The 22,655-nt window shown below is 37.1% G+C and overlaps 2 protein-coding genes across 2 annotated transcripts; both read left to right on the forward strand.

The window, feature by feature from the left end:
- The first annotated feature begins 18,687 nt into the window (after positions 1-18,687).
- LOC140874295 (uncharacterized) lies at positions 18,688-19,497 on the forward strand. The gene has a single exon (XM_073277567.1). The coding sequence runs from the start codon at positions 18,688-18,690 to the stop codon at positions 19,495-19,497; it is 810 nt and encodes a 269-aa protein (XP_073133668.1).
- A 171-nt stretch (positions 19,498-19,668) lies between these two features.
- On the forward strand, positions 19,669-20,403 carry LOC140874296 (uncharacterized). The gene has a single exon (XM_073277568.1). It carries the CDS (start codon positions 19,669-19,671, stop codon positions 20,401-20,403), a length of 735 nt encoding a protein of 244 aa, XP_073133669.1.
- Positions 20,404-22,655: the final 2,252 nt, after the last annotated feature.

Below are 22,655 nucleotides of genomic sequence, written 5' to 3' on the forward strand. Positions count from 1 at the left end.
ATGTTTCATAATGAATGAAATGATATGATGAATGATGTTAAGATGAAGCATGATATGATATTTTGATGCATGAAAAGATTTTGATGTCTTATGTGTCTTTATGGTGGCAAACACGGGATTGGTGCTCCGGTTTGGGCTCCGGAGAGGGCCTTTCCAAACATGGCTCATGAGACATATAAGTACACGGGACTGGTGCTCTGGGATGAGCTCCGGAGAGGGCTTTTCCAAAGAACGAATGTTATGAGGCTTAGTGCCATATGCGTTGATCAACAAGAAAAGATGAATGAGCCCATTATGAAGGTTGCCACAATTTCACATAATTCATCACCCCAAAGTGATAAGTTTTTATGTTATGTTCATGGTTTATGTTCATGAATAGTTGTATGCTCAAATTGCATGATTTACATTAGATGTTATGTGTAAACGTTCATTTAAGAATGAAATGGTAAAGTTTTAAGAATATGCATGAGGTATACTTTCAAGATTTAAAGTTAAGTAAGTTGATGTCCAAGTTTAAGTTTCTTGCATCTTTTAAGAGTTTTGAAGTTCATGTTCAAGATTTTAAGTTTAAAGTTCCATGATGTTTATGTTAAAATTCTTCAAGTTCAAGGTATCATGTTAGGTATGTTCAAGTCATTTTAAGTTTAAATTATTTTGAAGCTATAATGATATCGATATGTATATTTTAATCTTGCTGAGTCCTTTAGACTCACTATACTTGAATGGTGCAGATGGTTTAGCAGTTTTGATTTAAAAAGCTTTGGTAGCACGGCTGAAGAGTCCAAGAGGTGAAGACATTGCATGACACAATAGTTCAAAAGCTCTGATGTATTTAAAACAAAAAGATTTACTTATATTTATTTATGTTATGTTGTTACAATATTTTATGTGCGATGTTTAAAAGTAATGATTTAATTATTTTCATTGTCAGTCTTTTAAAGACGAGTTTTGAGGATTTCAAATGTTTCGTCTTTCAAATGTTTATTTCAGTTAATGTTGTTATGTGAGTTCTTTGATTATTTTCAAATTTATTTTATATACATAGTTAATTAATTGAACTCACTTTTCCCTATCCTCTTCAAATGTTATTAGTAGGTTTTGACGTGCCGTATCTTAGATGGATTTAAATGTAGGGTTGCATCCGTGTTCCATATTTTGATTTGTTGATGTACTAGGGCGATGCACTCCCTGCATAGTTTAAAAAGTTTAGAAAAATTTTCTCACTCTTTTTTCGCAACTCTTTTATTAAATGTTTAAAATACGGGCCATCACAGTTGGTATCAGAGCAACTAGCTTTGGGAGATAGTTCGTGCATGCAATCTCGCCAAGGACTCGAATGCTCCTGCCTCCATGACTGTAAGTTCTATGTTTAAAAATTTCAATTGTGTTTTCTCTTACAGTTATGATCACCTGTGATTTTCAACAGAAAATTTTCCTATGTTGGATGGATTTTTGGATTTGAATTGTGATGAGTTTGACTTAACTAAGAGTATCTTGGGAAAATAATGATTTGTTGTTCCAAAATATCAATTGAGATTAGTATTACTTTTTCATTTGGGTTAATAGGAAGATTTTATTTTACTAAACTAAGTGATCATTTTTAGATTTAAGTCGGTATACTTGGGATACTATTGTTTGGATTAAAAGATTTCGTAGGGGCACATGATTTGTTGATGAAAATTTCTTCTTTGGACATTAAAGTTAAGATTATTTTCTGTTGGATGTTATACTTTTACTATGAGGAATGTAAGATGATAATTGATTTTTGTTGGTATACTCTTGTTGTATGGAATAGATTCGTTGACAAATAATGTTCCTCGGTGATTGTTTCTATGGATTATAAGAAGAATCATTAAGGATTAAGTTGTGACACAAAAGTTTGTTGAGAAGTGAAATTACTTTTGGAGTTGCAAGATTAAGTTTGTTGGAACAAGCTTATTTTTGAAATTTATACTTTGAATGCTAAGCTTTAACGGATGAAATTGAAAATTTGGTTGATCTTAGTAAATTTTTATCATTATGACAATACAATATAAGGGAAGAACAATGAGTACAAACAAATTCAAGAATAGAGAGAAAACGTGGGGTGGATATTCACCGGTAAATACAAGGTACATGAGAAAGATAATCATGATGGTTTCAATGAATAACATTAAAAATGCCATCTTCTTCTTCTTCGAGATCTTGGAGAAATACCTTGTGTGGGAAAGAGTAAGTGAGTGTGATTGAAATTTGTTTTGTGATCATATTTATAGGGCGAAAGAAGAATAAAACAAGTCATTTTGTTACCGTTTTCTTTGACCTTTAGCTAGAGTTTGAGTAGAAATCATGTGTCTGAAGATATTGTGGATTTTGGTGATCAGAATTAAGTCGTAAAGAAGATTTTTAGCCGATTCGAACAGATATGTTTTGATCCGATAAGACTAAAAATTGCAAATAAGAATGATGTAATATTTTGTTTATCAGAGTGCGCAGCGGATGTATGATTCATGAGACAATAAATTTGGGAAATTGAAATGTAAATGTGGGATTGTAGGGATTAACTTGAGGAAAACTTATGTTTTTAGAGACAGATTAGCCGAATTTCGAGGACGAAATTCTTTTTAAGAAGGTAGATTGTAATTTCCAAAAAAACCCAAAAATCTATTTATGATTTATTAAAAGAATTTTAAATGAATTTTAAGTTATTTTATTTGATTATTTAAGAGTTAAACGTTATTCTTTATTAAATATTTTATATGTTGTGTAAACGATTTAAAAGTGAATAATTCATGTTTTAAAAATATACAATTATTTATTGTGTTAAATGATTTTAATAGTTTGTGCACTTTAATTATGAAGTATAAAGTTATGATTTACATTAATTGATGTTAGGTATATGCCTAATATATTTTTATGTCTTGTTAAATAATTTAATTGTTTCATGATTGAATTAATCTTGGACTGAGAAAACGAGACTAGCCTACGCACGAGATCGTAGGAAATAATTCTACGAGTATTTTTAATAATAATATTGTTATGGTTTTATTTTTAATCATCGGGAGGAAAAATCTTATTAGTCCAGTTTAAAGCGTGCTAGACAGACTACATTTGATGTAGCATTCATAATCACCGTTCTTATCACTATCTACTCCCTACCCCACCCATGATACCCATGTTTCCCCCAAATCAATCCTTTTGTCCCCTTCCTTCTCCATTCTTCACGTTGCATCATCTTCTTCTTTTCCTTTATTTTCTTCATTTTTTCTTTCCATCTCCATCTCTCAATCTCGTCACCCTATGAGCAGCTTTCGTATTATGGTCATAACTTCTTCATCCGATGTCCAAACTTCAATCCGTTTGAAGGATTATCTTCCTTACATCCGTTCCTTTGATTTGAGCTATAAATCACTATTTTTGGTGGAAGTTTCAGCATAGATATAAGCCTTCTATTAAGATGTTTCTGCACAGATTTTCTATTCCGTTTCTTCTTAGATTTGGCCTTTGATTCTTGGTGTCTCCTCTCCATGTAAAAGTTTTATTTTGAGCTTAGGATCAAATGAACAAATTCCCAAATTTCATCTTCCTTCGGCTGCCTCTTTAGCATGTCTCGATTCCATTTGTGTATGGCTAGATCTCTACCAAGGTCAAAGATAATCTCGTTCTTCAAAGATCAAAGGCAAGTGCAAATTTTAAAGGTTTTGAAACCACCATTCAAAATATATTTATTTTGATATGAAAAGATGTACGTTGAGATATGTATGCATGATTTTCAAGAATTTCAAGAGCATGATGTTTTGATATTTTAATGGTATGAAGAACATGTTATGTGATGGTACGAAATCGTGAATCATAAGTCGTTCTTGTCAAGTTATTGAGTTTGATTCAAGAGATACATGTTTATTTTAAAGTTTTGATGAATTCCAGAGGTTCTAAGATATGTTTTAATTAAATTATATAGATAGAGTAATAGAAAATATCATATTTTGAAGTATTGAGTTAGTTTTAGTTAAAGAATTGAAATGTTGCTTGTGCTCGATTGTCTCGGATTAGCAACACTCATTACGATTTTGAAGATAAATATTAGTGTACTAATTCAAATGATATGAGGCCAATTTTATTAGAAACATAGCTTATTTATCTACAACTTCATGTTTTGAGTTTTGTCAAAAATCATTTTGAAAGATTGGTCAAAATCACCCCAAAGTGTGTCGAGTGTTTTGATTTCCCGGCAGTGACACATCTGGGGAGAATGAGCATAACTTTTTACTGAAAACTCCAATTTAAGTGAGCTTTTCGGCATTAGAAAGAAAGATCAAGATCTACAACTTTCATGTTTACCACTTTTCATGAAAGTATGATTTTTATCATTTATGACATGCATGAAGTAATGGAGTAAAGTTTTATGTTCATGAAATGAAAGTTATGACGGAATTTACGATGAAACAATGATGTTTCATAATGAATGAAATGATATGATGAATGATGTTAAGATGAAGCATGATATGATATGTTGATGCATGAAAAGATTTTGATGTCTTATGTGTCTTTGTGGTGGCAAACACGGGATTGGTGCTCCGGTTTGGGCTCCGGAGAGGGTCTTTCCAAACATGGCTCATGAGACAGATAAGTACACGGGACTGGTGCTCCGGGATGAGCTCCGGAGAGGGTCTTTCCAAAGAACGAATGTTATGAGGCTTAGTGCCATATGCGTTGATCAACAAGAAAAGATGAATGAGCCCATTATGAAGGTTGCCACAATTTCACATAATTCATAACCCAAAGTGATAAGTTTTTATGTTATGTTCATGGTTTATGTTCATGAATAATTGTATGCTCAAATTGCATGATTTACATTAGATGCTATGTGTAAACGTTCATTTAAGAATGAAATGGTAAAGTTTTGAGAATATGCATGAGGTATACTTTCAAGATTTAAAGTTAAGTAAGTTGATGTCCAAGTTTAAGTTTCTTGCATCTTTTAAGAGTTTTGAAGTTCATGTTCAAGATTTGAAGTTTAAAGTTCCATGATGTTTATGTTAAAATTCTTCAAGTTCAAGGTATCATGTTAGGTATGTTCAAGTCATTTTAAGTTTAAATTATTTTGAAGCTATAATGACATCGATATGTATATTTTAATCTTGCTGAGTCCTTTAGACTCACTATACTTGAATGGTGCAGATGGTTTAGCAGTTTTGATTTAAAAAGCTTTGGTAGCACGGCTGAAGAGTCCAAGAGGCGAAGACATTGTATGACACAATAGTTCAAAAGCTCTGATGTATTTAAAACAAAAAGATTTACTTATATTTATTTATGTTATGTTGTTACAATATTTTATGTGCGATGTTTAAAAGTAATGATTTAATTATTTTCATTGTCAGTCTTTTAAAGACGAGTTTTGAGGATTTCAAATGTTTCGTCTTTCAAATGTTTATTTCAGTTAATGTTGTTATGTGAGTTCTTTGATTATTTTAAAATGTATTTTATATACATAGTTAATTAATTGAACTCACTTTCCCCTATCCTCTTCAAATGTTATTAGTAGGTTTTGACGTGCCGTACCTTAGATGGATTTAAATGTAGGGTTGCATCCGTGTTCCATATTTTGATTTGTTGATGTACTAGGACGATGCACTCCCTGCTAGTTTAAAAAGTTTAGAAAAATTTTCTCACTCTTTTTCCGCAACTCTTTTATTAAATGTTAAAATACGGGACGTCACAGCGCTAGTGTTGTCACAGAAAATAGAAATTTTTGAAAAAGGTACACCATAGTCAAGCAATTGATGCTTCATCCAAAGAATTTGCGCACAACAACTACCAGCAGCCATATATTCGGCTTCGGTCGTTGACAACGCAACACAATTTTGTTTCTTTGAAAACCAAGAAACTAAACAATTTCTTAGAAAGAAGCAAGTTCCACTAGTGCTTTTCATGTCTACCTTATATCCACCAAATTCGGCATCACAGTACGCTTTTAAATCAAAGAAAAAATTTTTTGAATATCACAAGCCGAGATTTGGAGTATTTGAAAGATATTTGAAAATGCGTTTTAAGGCAAACAAATGTGATTCCTTTGGACATGATTGAAATCGTGCACACAAGCAAACACTAAACATAATGTCCGGTCTACTAGCAGTAGCATAAAGTAAGGAGCCAATCATACTACAAAAGGAAGATTGATCTACAGATTTACCATTTTCATCCTTGTCGAGTCTGATTGTTGTGCTCATCGGTGTGGATGATGATTTTGTGTTGTCCATCCCAAACTTCTTTAGAATCTCCTTGATGTATTTGATTTGGTTCACAAAGAACCCATCCTTGCACTGTTTGATTTGCAATCCAAGGAAATAGTTAAGTTCTCCCATCATGCTCATCTCAAAGTGTTCCTGCATAAGCTTGGAGAATTCTTGACAGAGAGTTTCGTTAGTAGAACCAAAAATTATGTCATCAACATAAATTTGCACAATCAATAAATCATCTTTGACATTTTTGGTAAATAAAGTAATGTCAATCTTTCCTCTCGAAAAACCATTTGAAAGAAGGAAAGTTGATAGTTTTTCATACCAAGCTCGAGGAGCTTGTTTCAAACCATACAATGCTTTGTTTAGTCTATACACATGATCAGGCAACAATGCATCAACAAAGCCATCAGGTTGTTCAATGTAAACTTCCTCTTTTAGTTCACCATTCAAGAATGCACTCTTAACATCCATTTGAAATAACTTGAAATTTCTAGAGCAAGCAAAAACAAGTAGCATGCGAATAGATTCTAGTCTAGCAACAGGCGCATAAGTTTCATCATAATCTATGCCTTCTTCTTGACTATATCCTTTAGCTACAAGCCTAGCTTTATTTCTAGTGATAGTACTATGCTCATCAAGTTTATTCCTAAAGACCCATTTGGTACCAATAATAGATCTATCATGCGGCCTAGGAACAATATTCCAAACATCATTGCGCTTGAATTCATTTAATTCAACTTGCATAGCAATTATCCATGAATCATCTAATAAAGCATCATCAATACACTTAGGTTCAACATGCGAAACAAAAGCAAGATTATTGCAGATATTATTAAGAGAAGAGCGAGTGGTTACTCCCTTCAAAGGACTTCCGATGATAAGATCCATAGGATGATCTTTGTGAAGCGTCCAATCCTTCGGAAGTGGTGTTTCCTCAACAGAAACATCTATATCATTTAAGCTTGATGAATTGATTTCTTTTTCGAGTATTTCTACATCATCATTGTTAGTGCGAGAAACTATAGATTCATCAAATACAACATGCATTGATTCTTCGACAAGTAAAGTACGTTTATTAAATACTCTAAAAGCCTTACTTGAGATAGAATATCCGAGAAAGATACCTTTGTCGGACTTGAAATCAAACTTACCGAGGTTGTCCTTACCATTATTATGAATGTAGCATTTTGATCCAATGGCCCGAAAGTCTGAAATGTTAGGTTTTCTCCCTCTCCATAATTCATATGGAGTTTTCTTGAGAATTGGCCTTATTGATACACGATTGATAATGTAGCAGGCAGTGTTCATTGCTTCAGCCCAAAAATATTTTGGTAGAGAATGCTCACATATCATGGTCCTCGTAATCTCTACAAGTGTCCTATTTTTCCTCTCAACGACCCCGTTTTGTTGAGGAGTCCTAGGACAAGAAAAATTGTGACCGATGCCTTTCTCTTCACAAAAATTTGTAAAACTCTGATTTTGAAATTCAGTTCCATGGTTACTACGGATCCGTTTGATAGAAAGATTTTTCTCATTCTCAACACGTTTGACAAAATTTTTAAAATAATCAAAGACATCATTTTTGTGGGCTAAAAACAATGTCCATGTGAATCGTGAGAAATCATCCACAATGACAAATGCATAAAGCTTCCATCCTAGGCTAGCGTTCCTCAAGGGACCATATAGATCTAGGTGAAGAAGTTCAAGGGGCATAGAAGTTGATACAAAATTTTTGCTTTTAAAAGATTCTCTTGTATTTTTGCCATGTTGACACGCATCACAAACAAAATCTAATTTTAAATTGAGTTTTGGCATACCAACAACTAAATCAAGTTTAAAAAGTTTTTCTATGGTACTAAGACTAACATGACCTAGTCGTCTATGCCAAAGAATGTTGTCATCAACATTCAAGGATACAAGGCTTTTAATATTTGATAAAGATAAATTATTTAAAGAAACCTTGTATACATTTTCACTTCTATATCCTTTGAAATTTATGGATTTGTCAGTCGTGAGTGATATAGTGCAGTGTTGGGGAGTGAACTTGACTTCATAACCTCTATCGCACAATTGACTTATGCTTACTAGATTATGCTTAAGTCCTTTCACTAGGAGTACATCATCAATCAAGCAGGATTTAGAAATACCTATTAAGTCAATTCCTTCGATAACTCCTTTGCTGTTGTCTCCAAGGTGACAGATCCCTTCTCCTTTGGTTTGATCGATTGGAGTAGATCTTTGTTACCAGTCATATGTCTAGAACATTCACTGTCTATGTAGCGACCCGACCCGGATCCACTACCTAATCAGAGTTTAAGAGCGTAATTAAGCATGCATTAAATAAAATCGCTGCGAAAGACTAAATACAAGTAGACCGGCAGAATACAACCGGCTAATCAAACTCAATTATACAACCCAATCAAATTACTTTAAATAAAACCTATAACTAATCATGTTGTCTTCAAGGTCACTGGCTACTCCAAGCTCCTGGTGCTCAATCCTGCACCTACACCTGCCCCATCGAATAGGGTATCCAGATACACAGAAAATACTGGACGTGAGCTCTAAGCTCAATACGAAAGCACGGATAAACATAAAAATATAATTCATGCAAATGACCGGGTATCCATATCTGGGATAACTGTATACAAACTGCTCAAACTGGCGCCTGGGATATAAGCTCGTCACATCGGGGTAGCTAACCACTGTGTGCGACCACTCATTCCCGAATCCCGGACGCGGACCACGGAGTCCTCGAGGTATCAGTACCTAAGGGTACTCGATATCAAACGTCCTAACAGGGCTGAGCAACCCTAACTAGTTCATCTCGAAATATATACAGATGTACAGGCACAATATGATATGCACATGCCGCATAACAATAATAACATGCAAACACATAAATGCAACATATAAGCATGCATATCCGCTGGCAATCTCAGTCAGTACTTACGTACCTTTCTAAGGCAGTCCTAGTAGTCTCACTATAGGTTCCAAGCCTATCATCAAGTCTACAATGCAAATACCCAAGCATCATTCAATAAGCTTTAAAAGCCTTAACTAAGCTATTGCATACTCCTAAATAATTTAAGGAGATCATAGCTATACCTGCGTCCGTCGTCAGCCCTTTGCTGTCGAGTGCCTCAAAACTAGGCCACAGCTCCGCTACGACGCCTGGATCGCTATGCCACTTCCGAATTCCCCACGGGACGCCTAGAATTCCTTAGATCTGAGTTAGAAGGCTAAGGAATTGAGAGAGAAGAGAGGAATGGTGCACTTCAAAAATGAGCTCGGCACCCCCTATTTATAGACGGCGATCAGAGCTTCCGATCCGCGATCGGAACGTTCGAACATGATCGAAACGTCCGATCCTGCCATTGGAGCTTCCGATCTTGCATTATCCGCCACATGTCAAAATATCACTGGTTGACTTCAGATAGGGCGATCGAAGCTTCCGATCCCGATCGGAGCTTCCGATCCTGCCACACATCATGCATGACGTAATATCAATCGGAGCTTCCGATTCTGATCGGAGCTTCCGATCTCACCTTCGGAGCTTTCGATCCGTCCGATACCAATTTGGTTTAATTAACATAATTAATCTCTTAATTACCAATTTCGGGTACGGGGTACTACATTCTCCCCCACTTAAGATATTTCGTCCTCGAAAATAGATCTTAAGTACTGAATGCAATACAAGGTACATAAACATTCCTTATTCAAATCAAACGTTACAACCGAATAAAACTCAAAACTGAAATCAAAACAACTTAGGATGGTCTTCACGCATCCTTTCTTCAAGCTCCCAAGTAGCTTTCTCAGTGCCTCGACGCTGCCACTGAACTAAAACCAAAGGAATGACTTTGTTCCGCAAAACCTTATCCTTATAATCCAGGATACGAATAGGTTTCTCAGCATAGGTCAAATCCTTGCTCACTTGAACCTCAGACCGCTGCAGAATATGAGACTTATCCGCCACGTACCGTCGCAACAGAGATACGTGGATCACGTCGTGAATACTGGATAGATGCGGTGGCAAAGCTAGTCGATAAGCCAAATCGCCGATGCTCTCCAAGATCTCAAACGGACCGATAAACCTGGGAGACAACTTGCCCTTAAGACCAAATCTGAGAATCTACGGAAAGGTGACATTCTCAGAAATACTGTCTCCCCCACTTCTTCCTAGAAGAATGGAGTATGACAAGTCGCCCGTACAACGCCTCAACAGGTGTCCTCCCAATGCTACGTTGGTACCTATTGTTGTACGCGAACTTAATCAATGACAACTGATCTGGCTAAACTGAACCAAAAATCCATAGTGCACGCCCAAAACATGTCCTCCAAGGTATGGGTAGCGCTCTCCATCTGACCATCTGTCTCTGGATGATATTCAGTATTTAAAATGAAAGCAGTGCTCGTAGCACGCTGGACACTCCCCAAGAATATGGAAGTAAACCTGGATCTCGATCGCTGACAATGCCCACTGGCATCCATGAAGTAGAACGATTTTCTGGATGTATAACCGAGCCCTACGATCAATAGAGTGCTCTCGACTGCTCTTCGAATACCCACTGTTCCTGCAAACCTTAGTAGTGATAGTTCCTCGTCAAGTATACCACTTGATACCGACTATCCCTCTTGCTAGAATCAGTTCGTACTAACGAGAAAGCCAGATACAACCAATCTGTATCTCCACTGGTCTAACACTGACATCGAATCCCAGAGGTAACCGCAAGTGTTAACCAATCGATTCCCACTTGACGTCCTGCCATAGATAAAAACCAATCCCGAAAGTTCCTAGCATCGACAGACTTACATTACGTACTTATTTTCTTCGATGCTGACTAATATTCTCAAAGAATATCACCGCTATAATGCTGAACACATAGATGGGACCGCAACATCTACAACATTAGTAGTCTAGATTAAAGATCACCATTATCTCGTCACTCGAGATATCAATTGAATTCGCAACACTGGTTATCCAACCATAGATAACAATCCCAAGTCACACTAGACTTGCTACCTAGATGAACAAAACTAGTTCACCTCAACCCTTCGCGCAATCCACGACACATGCGGTAAACCAACGAATTTATCCGATCGATCTCGGTCGATCCCATCACCTCAATGGCATAGCACATCAGAACGTACTGGGAAATCACCGACAACAATCTTGCTAGACTCTGAACACAGTCTCAGCTGTCGTATCATCCCACGAACAAACAACTGATATCGGCCTGCTAATGCTCATTGAATTCCGCAACACTCGTAGAATCACAATTTAACGAAAATCCTCCGAGAAAACTGCTGGAAACGCCTAACAAGTACTCGGCTAACAGTTCCCAAAACTGTAATCCAATAGCATGGAACAATTCTATTTCCAAAACTGGGTCAACCATTGCTAATACCAAGCAATGTTCAGATCAATTATGTCTTCTCTTACCGAGAAGATACTTTTCCTGAAACTTCACTAAATCCGAATGTCTCTGCTTACCACTGATAACTTTACCCAATTTATCGAACTAGCCATGACTTACCAAAGTCAAAACATGCAATCACCTCCCGTGATATTCGAACTTGAAAGTTCAAACGACTGCACTCCGAAAATCTCAACCACCCGAGAATCCTGAATGCAAATAATTCTCTTACTGTTCCGAGACATTTACTTAAAGGATCCAAACTCATAAGCACAATGACTTATAGTATCGTCCCAAGTATCTCTCGATTCATGATATCTCAATCACTGATCTTTGACAGAGTCAGACAACAGTTACAAGTAATCATTAGTGCTAAATCTGCACCATTCTAGACATACTATCCACTGTCTATATTCATTCAAGATGATCATAAGGACTTGTTCAACCCAAGCCGCAATACAAGTCCGAAAGATTCCAACTATCGTTGAACATGATCCTGATAACTATATTTCTTGCTAAGACTGCAACAAATCGAGACTGGGGTTACTTGCCGCGGTGTCCCACCTGAAATTACCACCAAGTGTACACTGGCATAAATCACGCTATCCTCACGCCTCAAATAGTCATGTACAATCATTAGCATCAGATATAATCTATCACTGAAGGAAACCATCAATGCTGAAAACTACTCATCCCCGAGTCAAATGTTTCAGGAATTTCACAAACCCATCTCCTGGATAGCCCCTATCACAAGAGCATCCAAACCCCGACTAGATCCACTAGTCTAGCAATATCCGATAGACTAAAACTATCTGCTCAAAGTACGCACTTGTCAAGGAAAATCCCTCCAAGACCGGTCCTTATGACAAAACCACAAACCAATATCTCTGACGACAGTCAGTCGATATCTAAACCACTGACACCTAACCAGGCATCCAATCCAATGTCATACCCCGTCGTGACTGTTACCAAAACTCTAGACTAAGTAGCCTTCCCACCGCCAAATCCTGAAGCACGAAGGCTTCCAGGCATTCTCCGAAGTACGAAAGACTCCTAGAGTAACACTGGCATAGGGTCGCGCTCCATCATGTCTAGTCATGGTCATAGTCCACAACTCTCGGCATATACCCTACTTGGTATCCCGATGAAATCCCATCATCACGAAGTCTCAACCTATGAAGGTCAATCAGACTACTGTCCTAAGGAAACAACTTAGAACAAAAAACTCAAAATTCCAAATAAGATCGATATTTCCATGCTCCCAGATGAATCACCTCATCACTGGCACTAACCCAGTCAAACGACTAATTAGGTCAACCCTAGGAAAATACCTAGACTAACTCCATGTCAATCCGTTACCATTGACTTACTCAAAATCCATGAGCTATCCTAGTTGATTAGTCAACTAATTCCAAGCCAAACTTTATAAAATTACTTGCAATCAATCACGAATTGCTGAATAAGTAACACATGTATCATTACTTCAAGTTTGTATAATTTCTTTATTACAATCCCATGTAATATCATTACAGTATCCCGAAATTACAACACATGTACATCCAATAACTTGAAATGATACAACCAAATTCTGATGATATATTACAACTGAAATAATGTTTACAAATACTTCAATACAGTATTTAAAATCATCTCACTTGTCTTCGCTCCTTGAGCATGAAGCTTCCAATCGACACACGCATCGATACAAGCATACTCCCGTCCAAGTCTCTCTACATGTCCTCCAGCAAAGAACTCCGGAGAAATGGCACGTGTTAGCTAACCAGCTATGCTCTGCGTCAGTGCATGTCAGTCGACTTCTTCTGCTCACAATCTACCATCAGCGTTCTTCTTGTACCCAAATCATGCTTTTGAACATGAAGTTTCCAGTGTGCCTACCGAACGCATCGATACTAGCATACCGGCAAAACCATGTTCTGCATGAGGTTAAAGACCTCACTCTCGAAACCTGTCATGCTTTAGGCACTCGAGGCATTCTCTGGTGAAGGTCTATCTGACAATCTCTCCAACTACGAGTGGAGAATCTTCAAGGACTGGAACCACATGGATTACTAAACACCATTCATTCCAAAAAGCCCTCGGAGGTATCTGACGCGATATAACCGATCTTCTCTTCCAGTCTTCCCTGGCTGGAATCCATATGTTCTTCGATCAACATCCCAATGCATTGAATGATGAACCATCCACAGCAGTCAGTCTATCTATCGATATGCTACTACTGGTGTTCACATCACTGTTGCATTTCTTATAGTAAAAACTTCTGCCGCAAACCTTGGCAATGAAGAATCAAATCTTCTTTCGCTAGCCTCAATCAATCCTACAAGGATAATCAAGAAGTCTTATTATCAATTTCCTAAGTCCCTTGCATGCAGTGCTCTGATACCATAAATGTAGCGACCTGACCCGGATCCACTATCTAATCAGAGTTTAAGAGCATAATTAAGCATGCATTAAATAAAATCACTGCGGAAGACTAAATACAAGTAGACTGGCAGAATACAACCGACTAATCAAACTCGATTTATACAACCAAATCGAATTACTTTAAATAAAACCTACAGCTAATCATGCTGTCTTCAAGGTCACTGGCTACTCCAGGCTCCTGGTGCTCAATCCTGCACCTACACCTGCCCCATCGAATAGGGTATCCAGATACACAAAAATACTGGACGTGAGCTCTAAGCTCAATACGAAAGCACGGATAAACATAAAAATATGATGCATGCAAATGACCGGGTATCCATATCTGGGATAACTGTATACAAACTGCTCAAACTGGCGCCTGGGGTATAAGCTCGTCACATCGGGGTAGCTAACCACTGTGTGCGACCACTCATTCCCGAATCCCGGACGCGGACCACGGAGTCCTTGAGGTATCAGTACCTAAGGGTACTCGATATCAAACGTCCTAACAGGGCTGAGAAACCCTAACTGGCTCATCTCGAAAGATATACAGATGTACAGGCACAATATGATATGCACATGCCGCATAACAATAATAACATGCAAACACATAAATGCAACATATAAGCATGCATATCCGCTGGCAATCTCAGTCAGTACTTACGTACCTTTCTAAGGCAGTCCTAGTAGTCCCACTCTAGGTTCCAAGCCTATCATCAAGTCTACAATACAAATACCCATGCATCATTCAATAAGCTCTAAAAGCCTTAACTAAGCTATTGCATACTCCTAAATAGTTTAAGGAGACCATAGCTATACCTGTGTCCGTCGTCAGCCCTTTGCTGTCGAGTGCCTCAAAACTAGGCCACAACTCCGCTACTACGCCTGGATCGCTATGCCACTTCCGGATTCCCCACGGGACGCCTAGAATTCCTTAGATCTGAGTTAGAAGGCTAAGGAATTGAGAGAGAAGAGAGGAATGGTGCACATAAAAAATGAGCTCGGCACCCCCTATTTATAGACGGCGATCGGAGCTTCCGAACCACGATCGGAACGTCCGAACACGATCGGAACGTTCGATCCTGCCATCGGAGCTTCCGATCTTGCATTATCCGCCACGTGTCAAAATATCACTGGTTGACTTCGGATAGGGCGATCGAAGCTTCCGATCCCGATCGGAGCTTCCGATCCTGCCACACGTCATGCATGACGTAATATCGATCGGAGCTTCCGATCTCACCTTCGGAGCTTCCGATCCGTTCGATACCAATTTTGTTTAATTAACATAATTAATCTCTTAATTACCAATTTCGAGTACGGGGTACTACAGTCTAGATACCATATGCTAGGAAGAACAGTTTTCATATTTCCCTGCAAGAATTGATTTTGATACCCTTTAGTTCTTTTGGGTCCACAGTATTAGAAAAGAGAGATATAAAATGGACTTCTAAGAGTTCAGTCTCTCATAGCAACATCATCGCCACTTTCCAAGAGTGCTCCCAGTAGTAGGTAGGGCTATGGCCTCTTTAAAAACCTATTTCCTTGGACAGAGCAGCGTTCATCAGGAAGAACAGTCGCAAGTCAAGACAATTTAAACCGGTCTATAATGAACTCCCTTAGATCATGATCTCATAATGCCGACTGATGAGTTGTTAAGTACTCTTAGGCCTCCATTTCATATAGCTCTTTTGATCATATTGAAATCCTAAAGATCTACATTTATATCTAGCATGACCAATTTTACAACAATAAGAGCATGTAGGGGGTGATCTCATTTTGGCTTTAGCAATATGGTTAGTAAAATCTATTTATTTCTTACCATACTCTATTCCACCCTTATCAAAGCTACATTTTTACATGCTTAGCAAATTATTCAACTTTTTACTACTAACATTGAATTTATAAAATGATTTTTCTAAGGTAGCTATGTCATCTTTTAATCTTAGGTTTTCATGCTCCTTACATTCTAATTCATTTTTAGGTTTCTATTTTCTTTTCTAAGTGATTTAGCCATGTCAAACATAAGCTTATAAGCTTGTAGTAATTCATCGTAAGATGGTACCTCATTATTATCGTCGGAGGCGATGTCATCATCCTTGGCCATGAGACATATGTTGGCTTCCTCCTCATCGCTATCTTCATAGGCTTCCATCTCAAATGTCTCATGTTTGAGCTCTAGGAGGTCAATCTTTGTTTTCTTGACCTGGTTGGTTCCCTCGTGACTTATCTCCAATTTATCCCATATTTCTTTAGCGGAGGAGCACATTGATATTTGGTTGTACTCGTTCATATCTAAAGAACAATGCAAAATATTCATAGCTTTAGCATTTTGAGAAATTAATCGCATGTGCTCCTTGGTAAAGTCATCCATTCCCTTAAGAATTTTAATCCCTTCAACCTCTTTCATTGGTTTGTAGGGACCTTTACCGTAACTTTTCAAAGATCATAATATACGGATTCAATATATAGGGACATTCGATTTTTCCAATATCCGTAGTTTATGCCGTTGAAAAGAGGAGGACGATTGGTTGATTGCCCTTGAGCATAATCGCTCGCTAGATTTGCCATAAAGCCTTTTTGAAATATTTTTCAAAAGTGTGGCTCTGATGCCACTTGTTAGAACCTAATGGAAGGGGATTTAGGTTCTATTGGCAACTTTAGCAATTTAAAGCAATTATGCTAGTATGCAAACGGAAGACTTAAAGCAATCAAATATAAGTGCGGTAAATAAATGCGTAATGTAAATAAAGCAGTAAAAGGGATAAGAGATGTTTATGGAAGTTCGACGATAAATCGTCTACGTCTCCCCTTCTTGGTTAAGATCGATTAACCAAGGATCCACTAGCACTTCAACGTCTTGGCCTTGATGGCTCCAAGGATAGCCGTACAAATCAACACGATCACCGCGCCGATACAACTCGAATACTTGTCCTTAAGGGCTCCAAGGATAGCCTCAACACAACACACTTGGCTTCATACTCAAGTGCTTACAATGATATCACAACACACTTGGCTTCACACTCAAATGTTTACAACAATAGCACAACCAACTCACAAACTATTTTTACAAACACTCTCAAATATTTGAATATATCACACACACATTTTTATAGAGAGAAGATTGCTTGCAAAGTAGAGAAGAGATGAGTTGAGATGTCTCCAAATGACCTTGGAAGGCCTTTATTTATAGTTGGTAAGGATTTGAATCTGATTTGAGTGCATGGAGCGTGTGTTGGAAAGTCAAGGAGTGACAAAAAGTGTTCGGCGCCGCTGTCTCCTTCAAAAACAGCACTATGCGGATTTTGTGGAAAAATAATATATCTCAATCTAACCGTCGGATTGAGCTCAAATTTTTACAGACGCTTTCAGACATTCTAATATTCATTCTGAACGGTGAAGATGGGATTTAGAAGAATCAAACATGCCCAGTAAATTCCGGAAGTTGATTCATCATATTTTCGCTTCTTATTCTGTGCAACACGTTAGAAAAATTCATATCTCACAATCCATCCGTTTGATTGATCTGAAATTTGGAAATAAGGTTTATAACATCCTTATCTTGAGTTGGATTGGTGGAGATTTGATTTGGATGAATCAAACACGTCCAGTAATTTTTGGAAGTTGATTCTTCATCCTTCGCTTCATGTTCTGCAGAAATAGGTACTGCGCAGATTTTGTGGAAAAATCATAACTCCATATCTAGCCGTTGGATGGACATGAAATTTTTATATAAGTTTAAAAGCATCTTGATCTTGACTATGACTGGTGGAGATCGGATTCTGTTTTTTCTAACATTTCCAGTAAATTTTTGAAATTGTCTCTTCATGGTTTCGTTCCTTGCAAGAGTAGTTATTGTGCAGCATATTTGAAAAACTCATATCTCTTAATATGGCCGTTGGATTGCTCTAAAATTTGGACATCTGGTTCAACACATCCTCAGATAAATTATGATTGGTGGAGATCTGATTTAGAGTCATATAAAATTTCCGGTAATTTTCGGAAACTGTTACTTCATACTTTTGGCTTTTTCTTGTCCTTTTCTTCATTTCCTCATAACAAGGTTTCATGGCATCTACATAACATTGTGTTCATTATATGAGCAATATGAGACTTCATAAATACATTGATAGCTTCAAAATAACTTTCAATAATTTATATGTCAAAAAATCTAATCTGCAAAATCTCACTTTAAATGGTTAGTAACAACTAACCGAGTTTTGTAATCATCAAAACATAATATTATGAGACTTGTTAATGCATTAAAAACATTAATCTCATAACACGAGATTTGTATGTGTTTAAGGTGTAACAAAAACGACAATGTTCAGAGAAGCGATACAGAGCCAGAGATGTCATACGGGGAGTCTGAGGAAGACGATGATGACGATGACGATGACGATGTGGAAGATGTGAATATTTATGCAAATGCTGATGAGGAAACGTCATCTCGTCCATCACCTCGTCAAACATTAGAGAGTCAAGTTGTTCCATTTCTTTCTAGCACTTCTGATATGCCATCTTTTTTCAATACATATTTTGGAGAAGAGATTCCTGATTCTATTGGCGTACCTCATGACATGCGAACAAGATAATATAATGAGGAGAGAGGAGAACTATGCGTAAACATGGTTTTCAAGGATAAGAAAGATCTAATTGCATCTGTGAAGGATTATTCGGTCAGAGTTTCCAGGCGTGAGTATCGTGTTGTTGAGAGCACACGCATTTTGTGGAAAATACAATGCCAAAATGATTCTTCGACCGTCCGATGTCGTTGGGGTCTTCGAGCTTCTTTCAAAGAAGAAACAAGTTATTGGAAAATAACCAGATATTGTGGGCCTCATACATGTATATCTACAAACGTCGGCATAGACCATCACAACTTGAATAGCGATATGGTTGCAAATACGCTATTGGCCATTGTACGATGTGATCCTTCGTACGAGATCAAATATATAATAGAGAGCGTGGAAGATAAATATGGATATCAAATCTCGTACACGAAGGCGCGACGAAGTTTGAAACGCGCAGTGGAAATTTTTTATGGAACCTGGGAGAGCTCTGTGCAATTGCTACCGAAATATATGCATGCTCTTTGCAAATACAATCCTGGAACAATTGTCGAATGGAAGCATATCAGAAACAATGAAGAAATAAAAATATTGAACTATTATTTTTGGGCGTTCAAGCCGTGTATTGATGGATTTCGAAATTGTCAAAAAATCATTAGTGTCGACGGTATACATTTGTACACAAAGTACGAACATAAAATATTGATAGTTGTTACTCTGGATGCGAACAATCAAGTGCTACCGCTGGCTTTCGCAATCGTGGATGAAGAAACATCTGATTCCTGGAAATGGTTTTTGGAGAATGTTGGCCGACATGTCGTAAGTGGTGAGAATGGTGTGTGCCTAATTTCTGATAGGCATAAGTGAATTGTGCGAGCAGTTGAAGATCTTCCCTATTTAAAACCTCCACAAGGTGTGCATCGTTTTTGTTTGAGGCACGTGTGCTCTAATTTTAATATCAGGTTCAAAGACATGCAATTGAAAGATTAATGCTGGGAAGCAGAAAGACAACATCAGATTTATAAATTTGATGCAACAATGGAGGCAATCAAGAACAAAAACATTTTGGCAAACAGATATTTGGCTGGAATATCGAAGGAAAAATGGAGTATGGCCCATGATATAGGTTGGCATCGTGGAGTGATGACAACCAACATGTCCGAGTGCTTAAACAGTGTATTAAAGGGAGCTCGTAGGCTGCCTATATCTGCAATAGTTCATTTGACCCTTCTGAGATCCGTCCAGTACTTCATTGAACGTGTAACAAAAGGTGAACGTATGGTTGAGGACAATCAACTGTGGTCGGATTATTCATGTCGAAAATATAAAGAATGGGCGAGAAAATTCAACGAGCATCGTGTTGTGAAATATGATGTACGATCGCAAACTGCTCAGGTTGCGACAGAAGGAAGGCCAAGTCGCGGTCAACACATACAAGTGGTGAGAATATCAACTATAGATTGTTCATGTGGTAAATGGACAATTTTTGGCATCCCGTGTTCTCATGCTATTTGTACCGCGAAATGGCATTCTTTAGATCCCACAACACTTATGCAACCATGGTACAATATATCTGAGTACCTCGCCACATATGAAGGAAGATTTGAACCTCTTGCAGATGAACGATATTGGGATCGGCCTTCATTTAAGTTGCAACATAACCCGGTTAGACGTGAAAGAGGAAGAGCTGGTAGGGATACAACGACTCGTTTGAAAAATGAGATGGACAGACCGGTAGCGAGAGAGAGACAACAACAAAGACCGAACAATTAGAAAATTTAGAAATTCTAATTTGTCGCTTTCATATTTTCTTATTAAATATATTTTTACATTAAATATATATATATATATATTTTTTATATATATTGTATTTCAGGAACATCGGATGAAAGTGGCATGTGGATGAGGACAAAAAGTTTACAACAACAAAATGTTTCTAAATAACATATGGATTTGGTAGTTTTGGTTAAATAATGTATAAATTTAAAACATCTATGTATTTTATATTGTTGGTTAGAACGCATTTTTGTATTTTTTTTAATTATTATTAACTATCACATTGCATAAAATAAATAATAACATATTTTTAAATGTCAATACATGAATATATTAACTCTAAATCAATAAATAGATATATGAATTAAATTCCAAAACAACAAAATAAATCATGATTGTTCATGGAAATTACAATTATACAGATGACCACCGGTTCCACAAGTAGGTGGTCTACGTCTTCATTGTCCTCTACGCACTACAGGAACATCAACAATTTCTTCACTCATCTCTTGTTGCTCATTTGAATAACCAGAAAATATTACAGGTGAAACAACATTTCTCTCAGGAGCTAGAGTATTATGTTGACCAGGTTGTTGCCAGTTACTATTAAAAAGATCTGTAAAATTGTGAATATTTTTCCAAAATGAAGTTTGATAATCGGCATCAACATATGATCCAGATGGTCCTGCACTATACAACCCAACAGATGGCCCAGTATTATACAACCCGCTGGATGACCCTGCAGTATACAATCCATCGGATTGTCCGGTATTTTCAAATCCACCGGATGGCCCCGTATTGTACAACCCACCAGATGGTCTTGCACCATAAAACCCACCAGATGGTCCTGCACCATAAAACCCAGCATGTGGTTGAGGAGGAACAAACCCGAATGATGACTGATGTGAATCAAGAGATGACATACTAAAATTTTGTGGAATATTATTTTGTCCGCCAACATCTAAATTGGGCGGATATGGCCGAAAACGAAGCCAGAGACTATAGGCGATATAATGCGTACAGTAATGCGCTCAAACCACGGAAAATAATCATCATCGGTCTGCTGATTAGATCTTCCATGTCGGTCGCCTCGAACAACATTATTCAATTTGTTATTCCAAGAATTTATAGAATTTTGGTGATACTCCCTCCAATCTGTGTTGCGATTACCGGTTCTACTAATGTTGTGTAGGTTATCGTAGTCAACAGAAAGTTGTCTTGGAACAGATTGACGCATTTTGAATTGCCTCATCACTCGGTTTGGACAATGCATCTCCACAATTTCAAAACATATTAGAGGACAAACACATCGCCAGATTCTATTATCGTATGCATCAATGACCACTTTAACATCTGGATCTTTTTTGTTGTAAACTATCCAGTTAAACTGCATAATAATAATATAAATCAATATTTTTTTAATTAATAAATATAAATTATTTAAATATTATAAAGTTTCAATAAGCCAAATAACATACCTCGTCATTATTCATACGATCAAAACTATCTCTTATAATTCTAAGAGAGTGTGTTGGTGTATGAGTGTATCGAAACACATTTAACCACCTACAAAAAAAATATTATTATAGTTATGAGAAAATAAAGCTATAATTTATATAATGATACTAAGTTTTTAAATATTATCGTGCACCATAAGGAGCAAATGGAATATTTTCATCTTCTGTATTTTGAGGCACAAGAAGAGATGAGCCATTCAGATCTGGATTAACAAATTTAGTTCTGGTCCATGCCCATATTTGTCATTAATAATGAATAATATCAAAACATTATTAAAATATGATATGATATTATATCTCAAAAAATTTTATTTTATACCTGAAGGATATATAGAGGTCCACTTATTGTAGTTTTTCATATACGCGTGGCATTGCATAACTCACGATATAGGAATGCCAAAACTGCACTTCCCCAACTGTAAGATCTGATGCGATTAATATCCCCGAGTAGTTGCAAAAAAATCAGTCTAACAGATCCTCCTTGATAATCTGGAAACATGATTCCTCCAATAATCATTAATGCAACACAATTGGTATATTTTACGACATCATCTTCTGGACTATTATCATTAATAGGTGCAGCCGTGCAATGTTCATATAAAGCGGTCATCGACAAATGACCACCTTTGAAAGGGGATGTCAGTGGCGAAAATCCCAACAAATTCAACATATATGTTGCCGCTCTTTAACTTTGTGTGAAGCATCTATACCAGTTACTGGCTAACTATCAAT

This window comes from Henckelia pumila, chromosome 1 (genome assembly GCF_033568475.1).
Source record: "Henckelia pumila isolate YLH828 chromosome 1, ASM3356847v2, whole genome shotgun sequence".
NCBI lineage: Eukaryota > Viridiplantae > Streptophyta > Magnoliopsida > Lamiales > Gesneriaceae > Henckelia > Henckelia pumila.

Excerpts from the sequence above, each read along its gene's own strand:
- LOC140874295 (XM_073277567.1), top strand. The coding sequence starts at position 18,688 with ATGGTTTTCAAGGATAAGAAAGATCTAATTGCATCTGTGAAGGATTAT.
- LOC140874296 (XM_073277568.1), top strand. The coding sequence starts at position 19,669 with ATGGAGGCAATCAAGAACAAAAACATTTTGGCAAACAGATATTTGGCT.